Source organism: Poecilia latipinna, unplaced genomic scaffold, assembly GCF_001443285.1.
Source record: "Poecilia latipinna isolate Pla-1442-1.1 unplaced genomic scaffold, P_latipinna-1.0 Scaffold1338, whole genome shotgun sequence".
Classification (NCBI taxonomy): Eukaryota; Metazoa; Chordata; class Actinopteri; order Cyprinodontiformes; family Poeciliidae; genus Poecilia; species Poecilia latipinna.
In genome coordinates, this window is record NW_015113954.1 from 129,975 (window position 1) to 141,516 (window position 11,542).

Below are 11,542 nucleotides of genomic sequence, written 5' to 3' on the forward strand. Positions count from 1 at the left end.
TTTATGGACTGCAATAACGGAGGAAGAAAATGGATTCTGTAAACTATTTCTGTGTCGATTTCTTCACAATCTTCCAAAATACCCAGTGACAACACACGTCCAGTTTTCTAGTACAGGGCAGAAGTATTATGTTGTCTATTTAATCTACCAGTTTTATTTTGTATATTTGAAAACAAAAAAAACCCAAAACCTTTATGAGTGATTGAGAGAAGAAAGCAGAAGCCCTCACTCTTCTACAGCTCTGCCACTTGTCATTTTTGTGATGAGTAGAAAGTTCAGCCTCAAACATGATCCAAACATTTGCCAAGGAGTGTGTAAGTGGACCCCAGAGAATGACTAATTCAAAGTCCTGCTGCGGTCGTGGTGATCACTGATGGCTCTAATGGTTCTCCGTCTGAAACGCCTCTTGATTTTGACATTAGAGTGGAATATGGAGACGTGTAGCCGTGAGGATTGGCACGTTTCCCCTGCTGAAAGCCATGGCGTTCTGTCGTCTTTCTGAAGCTGACGAGTGGTCAAAGGAATCAATCCCTTGTGTTTCGCCGTTTTACACCCCAGGGAAACGAGACATAGATTACCAATTAAAGGTTCTGGTCAGTTGATCGACTTAAAAAAGTAGAGTACAAAGTAAAGAAAAGCTGCTCCAGTTTTGTTTTGTAGAAATATTATGGATGTAAATAATGACGGCAGCAGTGAAAGTCATGTACTCTTAACACTGATCCACCAGTTGGGGCTGAAAGCTGAAACATGTTGCTCCAAGTAACATTTTCCTTCATCCGACCACAGATGCCGGACTCTAACATGCAGGCGGCATGGCAACTGGTGTTTCAGATCTTTGGACAGAAACACGTACACAGTTAGCACCATTCCTGAAACTATCTTTACAGTTTCATATTTTCGTCATGCTTCTCAGAACCTACCGTTCAAATGCTGCTCCATAAATCCAGTCCAACGAGCCTAACGTTTTAACCCACTTTTAACTAAAATGAAATACTGACACACTTAGTCATACATAAGACAAGGATCACGCAGTTTAATCTAAACTCTGCTGGAGTGCCTCTCCTCCTCTCCTTGGGAAAAATCGAGGCAGACAAAGAGGACCTTATGAGAAGAGTATGGCGTTCATTCCCACTGCAGCAGCGCAGTACTCCCATCCTCCTTCTGCAGTTGGACACACTGAAATATAACACATTTCATAGACAGGAGCTTTCTGTTTGTCTGCGTGTTATCATAAGAAGATACGAGAGGCGACACAGGCAGCTGTGTCAAACAGAGCTGGCTTTGTTCAGAGCGAAAACTGCAGCAGCAGGTTTTTCTATGAGTGATTTAAAAAAATGAGTTTATTATTAAAGGATCTACAGAAAACATAGTGTGAGATGGAATATTTGAAAAAGCGTTCATCAGGAGTTGTAAGGAGTACTTTGAATTATTTACTTCTTATTTTGGGACAATGGACGACAATGGCAAAATAAGCTCAATCTGAAAGTTGTGGGTTCGAATCCAGGGAAGGGCGTTTGAGCACCAAGTTATCAATCGATCTGAGAATGTGACTGGAGTGCACAGCATCTGAGCGGAGCGATAAAGTATGAATTTACCGTTTTATTTAATACTACATATAACGGAAAATGTTCAGAATTTTACATTCTTAATATGCATTAAAATGCATATTATGCATTAATGCATATTAAGAATGTAAAATTCTTTATGTATGTAGAAGAAATGTATAGAAATGTACAAGTACAAGTACATTTCTATAGCCTGCTGTAATGAATGCCACTACTGCAGGTGGCAAGTTCCTGTTTATCACTGCTTTTAATGTTTGCTTCACAATGAAAAAAAAAAGTTTTTTTTAATTAAATCATACATGAAATAATCATCTAAAATGTGATCAAATTTTTTATTGAAAAATGTTGCGAAAATGAATGTTTATTTCATGGGTCAGCAGATAGATTGCTTCTTAATGCCTTTCTTAATTATAGTTATATGCATCAAAAAGCTGACAGCTGGAATATAATGTGGGGAAAGTTTTTAAAAATGTATCAAACAAAGTGGACTGTATATATTTAGAACATGGAAATCCTCTATTGAGATCCTGTATTTTTCATGCTACTCTGCCTATTCTTGTAGTGCTAACAGAATTAAATCATAAAACATGCAAAATAGAAGCTTTATAATTGGTGTACAATTAATTTTACTTACAGTAATATTTCCCCTTGTGAATGTTTTTCTAATGGACTTTGTCTTTTTCACCCTCAGATACTTGGATGCAGATATTTTAATGCATTTTCCTGTCTTCCTGTCAAAAGTAGAACTTTAACATTTCTGCGTGAATATGAGTAAATATGTCTTGTTGACTCAAATTATCTCAAAAGTTATGAGATAATCTGTTTTTTGTTTGTTTGAATGCGATTTTGAAAACACTCTCCACATGTAGAGGTGTCCTTGTTCATAAATATACCCATCTTTAATTGCATCAAGACTCAGCTCCCTGGACCAATTTTAAGTTTACAAAGAGCTTTACATCATAAAAACACTTTGAAATTCTTTTTTTCTGTTTCTTGTTAATTTTTGCAAGATTTTCTTATCTTTGTTTAGCTTTGTTTGTCACATTTTCAGTTTCAGTTAGTGAAATCATTCATCTTATTTACAAGTTTTGGGCACCAGATATTATCTTTTGATCTTTTTCATGACTTATTTAGATGAAGATACGTCTGACTTGATTAATTTGCTTGTTCTCTTGTCTTTCCTGTTTTGAAAAGGGGAGAAATAGGCCTCTGTGTCAAGTTATATTTATTCCGTGGGAAACAGGGAGTCATGTTCCTAGACACTCGTTACAGAGTAATATATGTATTACAATGCGATGTTTGGTTATGTTTATTTTATAAGAAGTGTTTCAAAATGTGTATTTTTCCTCACTTTGTCAGGCCTGGAGTTGGTATCACTGTTACCGTGCAGCAAGAAGTTTAGGTTCGAAACCCAGCCTGGGGTCTTTTTGTGTGGCGTTCCTGTGCATGCCTCCACAGCCCAAAAACATGACTGTTAAGGTTAATTGTTAGGGTCAAAGGTCAACGCAACATGTTGCAAAGCTCTGATCATCGCAACCTGGTTTCTTAATGAGTTCACTGTACTACAGTGGACCTACAGACTTACCAGATCATTACTCAATACAGAACTTGCACCAATACTAACCTGACCCTGACGCTTCGATGACAGTGTGGACAACATCACTAAGAATGTTTCTGACAACTTGTTGAATCTTCGCCATGAGGAACTGAAACAGCTCTGAAGGCAAAAAGCTGTACATGTGTCAAACTCAAGGCCCGGGGGGCCAAATCTGGCCCGCTGTAGCTTTTTATGTGCCCCCCCTCCACCCCCCAGACTCCAAATTACATCAAGAAGTTCCTCCGGTTTCTCTCAAAGTTCACACAAAATCAACAGATTCACAAAAATTTTATTCTGATTCGCACATTTTCTCTAAAACATTGGGTTTAAGTGACTGCTGCTTCTGCCTTACTTGACATCACGTTATATAGATCGTGGCCAAAAGTCACATTTAACATCGTACATTGGAGCAAATGTCGTAAAAATTCCTTACAAAGATTTCTAAATTGGTACCACAAAATCTGTAACTTTGACTACAAAAAATAAAATCCTGGAGGAACGGCTATTTTAACAGTTTAGTTGGTTTTATGAATACATTCTGGCACAACCGGACCTTTAAGAATGTTCTTATTTTTGATATGGCCCAGAATTAAAATGAGTTTGACACCTCATTGAATGGGGGGGTTCATTCTGGTACCAGCTAAGTGTACCCAATAATGTGGCCGCTGAGTGCATCTTAAATATTTCCTTTTCGTCAGGCCTCTATGTTTTACAGTCATGTTATTTGCATGTGGATGCAGTCAAACACATCAGACCATCTTTTAGGCAGCTTTAAAGACTTCTAGGTCCTTTTTTTTTTTTTGTCAAAAAACATTGAAACAGAGACACCACAGAAACAACTACATTAATGGGATCCTAACAAAATAACAGTGAAATATTACCCCCATGCATGAAAACAAGTTACACCAGGAGTTCACTCTGGTCTGCGATTTGCATTAAAGGCTGTATGTGACGGGTTTTGAGTAATGTTCCCTCCCTGACCTTATCATACCATCACACAATGAGTGCACTCAGTAAAACAGTGCTTCATGCTCTACCAGTCTGCCAGTGTGACTTAAATTTGCACTAGATTATGTTCTTGATCTTGAGATCTGCTTTACATTCAGTTTACATTCCGCATGCATGCCTTTATAAGGAAGGGTTCTGATTGCAAAGGGTGTTGGAGTGTCAACGAAAATCTTCACCGACCAAGTTTGTTTAGTTGAAATTTTACTCACTGAATAGCTTTCGAGTCTTCAGGCCAATGCGGCACAAAAGCAACGTTCACAAACTTTAAATTTCTCGTGGATGTAAGCCGATGACTGTCTTTGTGTGTTTTCAGCCACGCACCGGGCTACGACAGTGACCCCAGCACCCCGATGGTGTACAGCTGCAGCACGCAGTACCGCATACACACACACGGAGTCTTCAGGGGCATTCAGGTGGGACTCGGCGCTGCTGCTGCACTTTATTTATCGTCAGCAGGTCATCATCTGGTCAGCTCTGTCTGCATGCGGTTATCCTGCACCTTGTTTTCTAGTTCATGTTTAGTGTCGTATTGAGCATGATGAAAACTTTGCAGCAGGCAGGGGGGACAAGAAAAACAAAACAAAACAAAAAAACACACACACACAAGTGGACTGGTAAAAATATATGGTGTCTTAATGCTAATGCAACGAGCAGGTTGTGCAAGGAGAAAACACTCATATGCAGCAGGACATGTAACGAACATGCACAGAGGTCTTTTTTTAATTTATATATACACAAATACATTAGCAGTGGAGAAACACATGCATAGAGTTAAAACTGTGTAATGATGCAGTCTCCATACGAGGATTCACATGTTAATAAATCATTAGATTTTAATTATCGTCTGTCAGCAGCTCCAAAGGACAGGGAGCGGGAGATTCTCCAGACCTGCTTTTACTCCACTACCAAGATCTTTCTTTCAGGGGCCTGTTTCATCCGTCATCCTGTTCCTTCTTCATTCTTTAGGGTCCACCTTAGGACAAATAGTATAAACAATAGCTCACTCCTGTGCCCCTTAAAGTATAATTTAGAAGCTGCTAAAAGGTGAAGTAACAGATTGACTTGGAGCAAAGTAACGTTAGGGTTTAAGTTTTATTGCAGGGATTACCCAAATTCACAGTCACTGCCAATGATAATACAGCTGAGGCCACAGAGTTGTTTTCTTTTGTTTATTCCACTTTGTGAGCATTTTTTTTTAAATGTGAAAAATACATTTTGTTTCTCTATAAAGGTTTAAAACAGATTATTCAAATGTTCTCATTATCAATTGCAGATAGTTCAATGTGAATTACGAATATATATCTATTAAAAGACATTCGTACGGTGTTTTGAAGGAGGACCAAATGTTAAAAGAAGGCTCTCTAAACCAGCTAGTGGTGAAATGAAAATATAATTGGCCCCCGTTGTTAAATCGCACATGAAAAACGATAAGACGCGTTTTCTGGTTTAGTTTCACAAGCCAGGCCAGACCTGGGGCTAAAAAAATAACTTAAACAGAACCTTTCTGAAAGCATGAAGTAAGCTGAGGATCTCCAAAAACAACATAGCATGTCTGATTAGCGAGAAAAAAAAAAATTTAAAAAACGGAAGAGAAACAAAGTAGTGTGATGATCTGAGGGCTGCTTCAAGAAGTGGATGATTTGCTGTAATTGAGTGAAAACAATTAATTCGGTTCTGTACTAGGAAATCCTCAGTCGTTGACTTTAAGCTCAAGCATTTTGGTCGCCTCCAAATAAAGGTTTTAATGTGGCCTAGTCAAAGTCCAGACTTAAATTCAATTGCGCTTTTGCGGCATGTATTTAAACAGACTTGCCATTGTTAAAAATCCCTCAATGTGTGTTTATTAATAACTGAGTTTTTTTATGGCACTGCAATCATGGATATAAAAATCATGAATTAGTCTTAAAATGCAGTTAAACTAGCACTTAAAACATTTAAATAATCTGTCAGTTCCCAATTAGCTAAACTGTGGATTCTGTTTACTTTTTGTGACTGAGTCATGTAGATTCAGCTCTTCTTGTAACCGCAGATGCTGATAAACAGTTAAATAAATAAAAAAAAAAAAAAAAGTTTTTAACTTTGACTTTAAAGACTTCAAACATTTCAGTTCCAGATACACAGCGTTCTAGATGCTAACAGCGCTAGCATCTGCGGCAGCCATTCTATCTTCCTGGTCATTACACTAAATGCTGAGGAAATTGAAAGCAGATGGCTGGAAGCAGAAGGAGACGGCGGCGGTACGGAGGGAGAGGCGGAGAAATGGAAAGTGTTGAAGGACTGAAGACATTTTGAGAATAGAGAGATAAAGGAGGGTCATGTTGTGTGTGTACGAGTCAGGACAGAGGATGTTAAATTGTGTTATTCTCCTCCAGTGACGCCTGAAATGAGGAGTGGGGTTCTCTGAGAGGGGGTCTGCCTAAAAGGCGTGACTAACTGCTCCCTTTGGGATGCAGTCATTCTGGGGTCATTTTACTGCTAATTCCCATCTCATGAATATATGACTATTTCACTGTAATGTTCCCCAGACAGATCACAGGCCCCTAATTTACACGGCCGGCTGTATTTAATAGACTCTTCCTTTAATTACATGTTTGCTCCTTTGGTTGTTGACGGCATCAGAGTTTTTGGTTCATTTCACCTTTTTGTTTTTTCCGTGGTTCCAGGACATGCGGCGGGTTCCCAGCATCGCTCCGGCCATAGTTCGATCAGACGCCAGCGAAAAGCGCCCGTTCATGTGTACTTATCCCGGATGCAACAAGCGCTACTTCAAACTGTCGCATCTGCAGATGCACGACCGCAAACACACAGGTGGGAACAACAAAAGCGTAAGAGACACAGTTGTATTAATTATGGGATTTTATGCAACTGAAACTACAAAACTACACACTTATCTCTTCTGCTGCAGCTAGGAAATACTTTTTATTTAAAAAACATTTGGATAGATGTGTTTTCTGTCTGGTCTGATGCAAATTGAATTACAACATCGCTATGTGGGGAATATATTTTATTCCCATATTGATAAGGCCAGGATTCCTGCTCCATTTTTGCTCTGCCTTCTACAACAGGGGTGTTCAAACTGTGGTCCTGGGGGACAATTTTGGCCCTTGGAATAGTTTTGTGTGGTCACTAACCTCAATTCATCAGTGACAAAAATGTGACTCTCCAGCACCAGCAATGGATGGACGCAGTGTGTGATTTTCTTTGGGGCTTGTTGTTCAGTAACTTTTTCTTTTAATCTTCCTAAAGTGGAAGATGTTAAGAAGTTGATGAGAAGTTAGAAGAAGTTAATGAAAAGTAGACCGCAAACATCCATTAGTCAAATAAAAAAGTCCCACTTTTTTAGAGAAAGAGTAACTTCATATTTTTTCTAGTTTATCAGAATAGAGAAAAAAGAGAAAAATTATGAATTAGTAAACTGCATGTTATTTATAAAAAAATAAAAAAAAACTAAACATGTAGCACCTCTGTAAAATTTTGGGTCTATAATTATTTGTTTTTCTTGTTTTATTTAAATAGTGCATGCCTAATTTATTGCTGAACAGGTAAATTTTGTAAAAAAAAAAAAGAAAAAAATCATATTATTTTTGCATTTTTAATTGAAAAGAAATTTAAATCATTCCCAAAGTACTTTGAACTTGCCAGATTTGGCCCTGGGATCCAAAGGTTTGGACATCATTACTGTACAGCAACTAGCATCAGAGATAGTTATGTAATGAACATTTTATTGTCATAGCACAATATTTATATAATAATAATAATAATAATAATAATAATAATAATAATAATAATAATAATAATAATAATAATAAAAGTTATTTTCTAAATCATATAATCTAACATTTAATGAAAATGTTCTTCTTTCTGGGTTTTATTAGAAAGAAATGTAAAAAAAATAAATAAACGTAACTGAAATAGTTTTGTAATTTGTACTTAAATATAGATTATAGAGTTTAAAGTATTTTAGTTATTAATCCATGACCACCTGTGTTCATAAGGTTTAAATATCAATAAATAATCATTCAGTTCATTGTGTATTAATAAGGTCAACATTTGTAGAACATTTCTCATGCAGACAGGAAATTGTTGTACAAAGGTTAGAAAAGAAAACTATGCAAAGAAATAAATAAAAATGGCAAATCCAGCAATTTGCTATTTGCAATCATAGAAAGTAAACATAGAAATACAAAACTAAAAAGATTTAAATAAATATATATGGTAAACAAAATATTACCAAATAAGAATTTGATTAGGTAAATAAGTAAAATACAAAATAAATAATCTGCATAGACAAATAATTAAGAAACTTCAACTGAGTTTTTGGTTCACTTTTAATATGATGGGAGTCTTAACCACTCTTTAAGATTGTATGTGTGTCGTTCTTCGTAAGTAAGGAAATAAACGCAGCTGCTGGCCTAAACTTGACCATTTCTACACACAGTCAGAAGAAGAGAAGAGAGTAAAGCAAATCTACTGGAGAACCACTGCTAAGAGTAGCATCAAGTCAGCAAGTTCATGAAAAGAAACACCTTAGACACCATCACAGACCACCATTTTTAAACTTTTGTATTCATCTCTCAAGGAATAAGTTGGACGTCAGTCAGTTGTATATGTAATCAATCAGCAATATAAAAAAAATGATCAAGAAGTAAATTATGATTAAACCTCTTCTACTCTTTTTTTATTTCTTTTTCCAGGGGAGAAACCCTACCGGTGTGACTTCACAGACTGCGGCCGCAGTTTTTCCCGCTCTGATCAGCTGAAAAGACACCAGAGGAGGCACACAGGTTCGAGGCGTTTTGCTTAAATCAACCTCTTTGGTCTTTGTTCATTTTATTTCTAAGCTTTTCTTTGCTGTTTTTGCTGTTTTCTTTGCTCATCCTCATAGAGCTCATCTCTGCATGACACCAATCTTATGAACAGTCAGACTGCTTTTTTTTTTTTTAAACAGAGATGCTCTGTTTGAAGTGAATTATATCAGATAAAGTTGCTAAATGCTCGCCAAACTTTGGAATGGCTTCCCTGCAAGCATCTGCTCTACTGTTTTTTTCTGTCTCCCTTTGTGTGTGTGTGTGTGTGTGTGCGTGTGCGTGTTGTTGTTGAATTTTTGTGAACGTTTTCTGACCTGTTGGCGTGTTTGAATGTGTGGGCATGCTTATTGTACATGTGTTTAGGAGTTAGACCATTCGAATGCGAGACGTGTCAGAGAAAGTTCTCTCGGTCTGACCACCTTAAGACACACACACGGACTCATACAGGTAAAACAAGTGCGTAAAACTTTTATTTTTCCATTTCTTCTTTGATCCATTTGATGTCTAAATACATGCTACAGACCTGGGTGAGAGAGCTTGGTGTAATAACGTCTCCCTTCGTTTGTCGCCTTCCCCGCCCTCCTGTCTCAGGTGAGAAGCCGTTTAACTGTCGGTGGCCGAACTGTCAGAAGAAGTTCGCCCGCAGCGACGAGTTGGTGCGGCACCACAACATGCACCAGAGGAACCTCAGCAAGCTCCAGCTTTCCATCTGAGTCGCAGTTTTAAACGTGCGGCTCACTCCTGACGTGAAAGTAAAAAATGCCGAGTGTCTGTAGAGTCAGGTTAAAGAGTTACAATTTTAGATTTAAAAAAAACAACAAAAAAACTGTCTTACGGTTTCAGAATCTCAACTAAGCTGTCTGCAGGCAAAAGTCCTGGCTTTTCTATGTAAATGTCGTGTAGATAGGAGAACGGTGTGGTTTGAAATTTTGTTTGGACTTACAATACTGTGCAAAACTCTCCGACCATCCAGAATTTCTCTATACTCTGCTTCCAGCGTGTGGCATTTCCTTGGATTATTTTAAAGTTGTACAGATGATTATTTCTCAAGGATTTGTGAAGGTCTTTTTAAAGTTTTGTTCTGTTACTTTTAGTTGACTTTTCTAAAGGCAAATTAAGATTTTCCCATCCCTGGAGGTTATTATTATTATTTTTTAAAAGGCCAGAAATTACCATAAACACTGCTTAGCTGGTTCTAGTGCTCACTTAGCACCAGCTCTTTTTGTTTCTGCCACCGAAAGCATGAACTTTGTCACCTTAAAACCGGTTCTGCGTTAACAACGAGTCTTTACTAGTCTAGATGTAATAACTGTGACAACTTTGTTTAAAATGTCGGTTTAATTGTCAATCAATGCACTGATCTTGGGACATAAGAAACTTGTTTATTCAGTATTTCCCGTCACATAGTGACAGCAGCTCAAGCCAGAGCACAGAGTTGGTTCTGTTAATTTTAGTTAAAGCAACAGTCTGCAACCAGCGGTTCTGGAGCCATTTCTTCCATTTTCCATTATGGCTAATAACTTTAATGATTAGTGGACCTAATGTTAGTTACTAACATATTAAATCTCTGTTCTTAAGCATAAATATAATAAAAAAAATGCAGGTTTTAAGAGTTTTCAGAATTAGCACAACAGAAAGTACCAGTAATATTTTTAGATGCTTTTGTTTTTTTGTCGTTGAAAACTGTGTGCTTTTTTAACACATAACGTTTTTCACAAATATCAACGTCCCATTGAAGAAAATGTCGCCTCTTTAAAAAGAAAACAAATAAATAAATACATGTATAAAGGCGGTTCTTTAAAATTTATGGGAAAATTCCCATAGTAGACATTTATCAAAAGCTACATATGTTGATCTTTCTGAAAAATATTATGAAAGGCCAAAAGTTGTAAATGAGTTTTTCCTCAGTTGGACTCAAAGCAAAAAATTCCTGTTTGGATTAAAATGTTTGTAGGTCCCTGATTTAAAGGAAAAAAAAGTTTGTAACTTCTCATTAGAACGTAATTTCACTAAAACTAGGTCAAAAATAAATAAATAAATAGATAATTCTTGAAATGGAGAGCATAGCTCCTGTTGGTCGTTTCTGATCAGAACATTTCTTTTAAGCTAAGCTGGGCATGCAGACGTCCGGATGCAGGAAAACCGATATAAGTAATGGGGGTTTGTGTGGTTAAACTGTCTGCCGGTGCTGCAGTCCTCCACAATAATTCAGAATACAACAGAGAGAGGATCAAACATTCACTGTGCATCTAGTACTAAACCGGGGCTGGTGCTAGAGCTGCTTCTTTCCTAGCTCCAGAAAAACAAATGTCACTTAGTCAGCTAAACTCGTCTGGAGGAAAAACATCTATAAGTGGCCTTGTTTTTTTTTTTTGCCTTTGGCACCAATTTCCCAATTGAAGAATTTGTAGTGTTAAAATGATCATTAATTCTCAGCACACAATGTGAGTGAAAGCACATTGTTTGCTTCAGCTTCTTCTGTGGGGAAAAACCTCTTACGCAGAAGCAATGGTCATTCCACGCCTTCGTTATTTTCCACTTTTGCAGTTTTATCTGTTTTGTAC

General features: G+C 37.3%; 1 protein-coding gene across 4 annotated transcripts in view; it reads left to right on the forward strand.

Moving 5' to 3' along the window:
* LOC106961822 (Wilms tumor protein homolog) overlaps window positions 1–11,276 on the forward strand; it is a 37,518-nt gene extending 26,242 nt beyond the window's left edge. For 2 of the 4 annotated variants that reach the window (XM_015055857.1, XM_015055860.1), the window contains 5 exons: window positions 4,484–4,583; window positions 6,834–6,978; window positions 8,865–8,954; window positions 9,342–9,434; window positions 9,570–11,276. In XM_015055857.1, the coding sequence (XP_014911343.1) occupies window positions 4,484–4,583; window positions 6,834–6,978; window positions 8,865–8,954; window positions 9,342–9,434; window positions 9,570–9,691 (550 nt within the window). In that variant the 3' untranslated portion in view covers window positions 9,692–11,276. The remainder of the gene's footprint in view (window positions 1–4,483; window positions 4,584–6,833; window positions 6,979–8,864; window positions 8,955–9,341; window positions 9,435–9,569) is intronic. The other 2 variants (XM_015055858.1, XM_015055861.1) reach the window with 1 other exon arrangement.
* The last annotated feature ends 266 nt before the right edge of the window (window positions 11,277–11,542 follow it).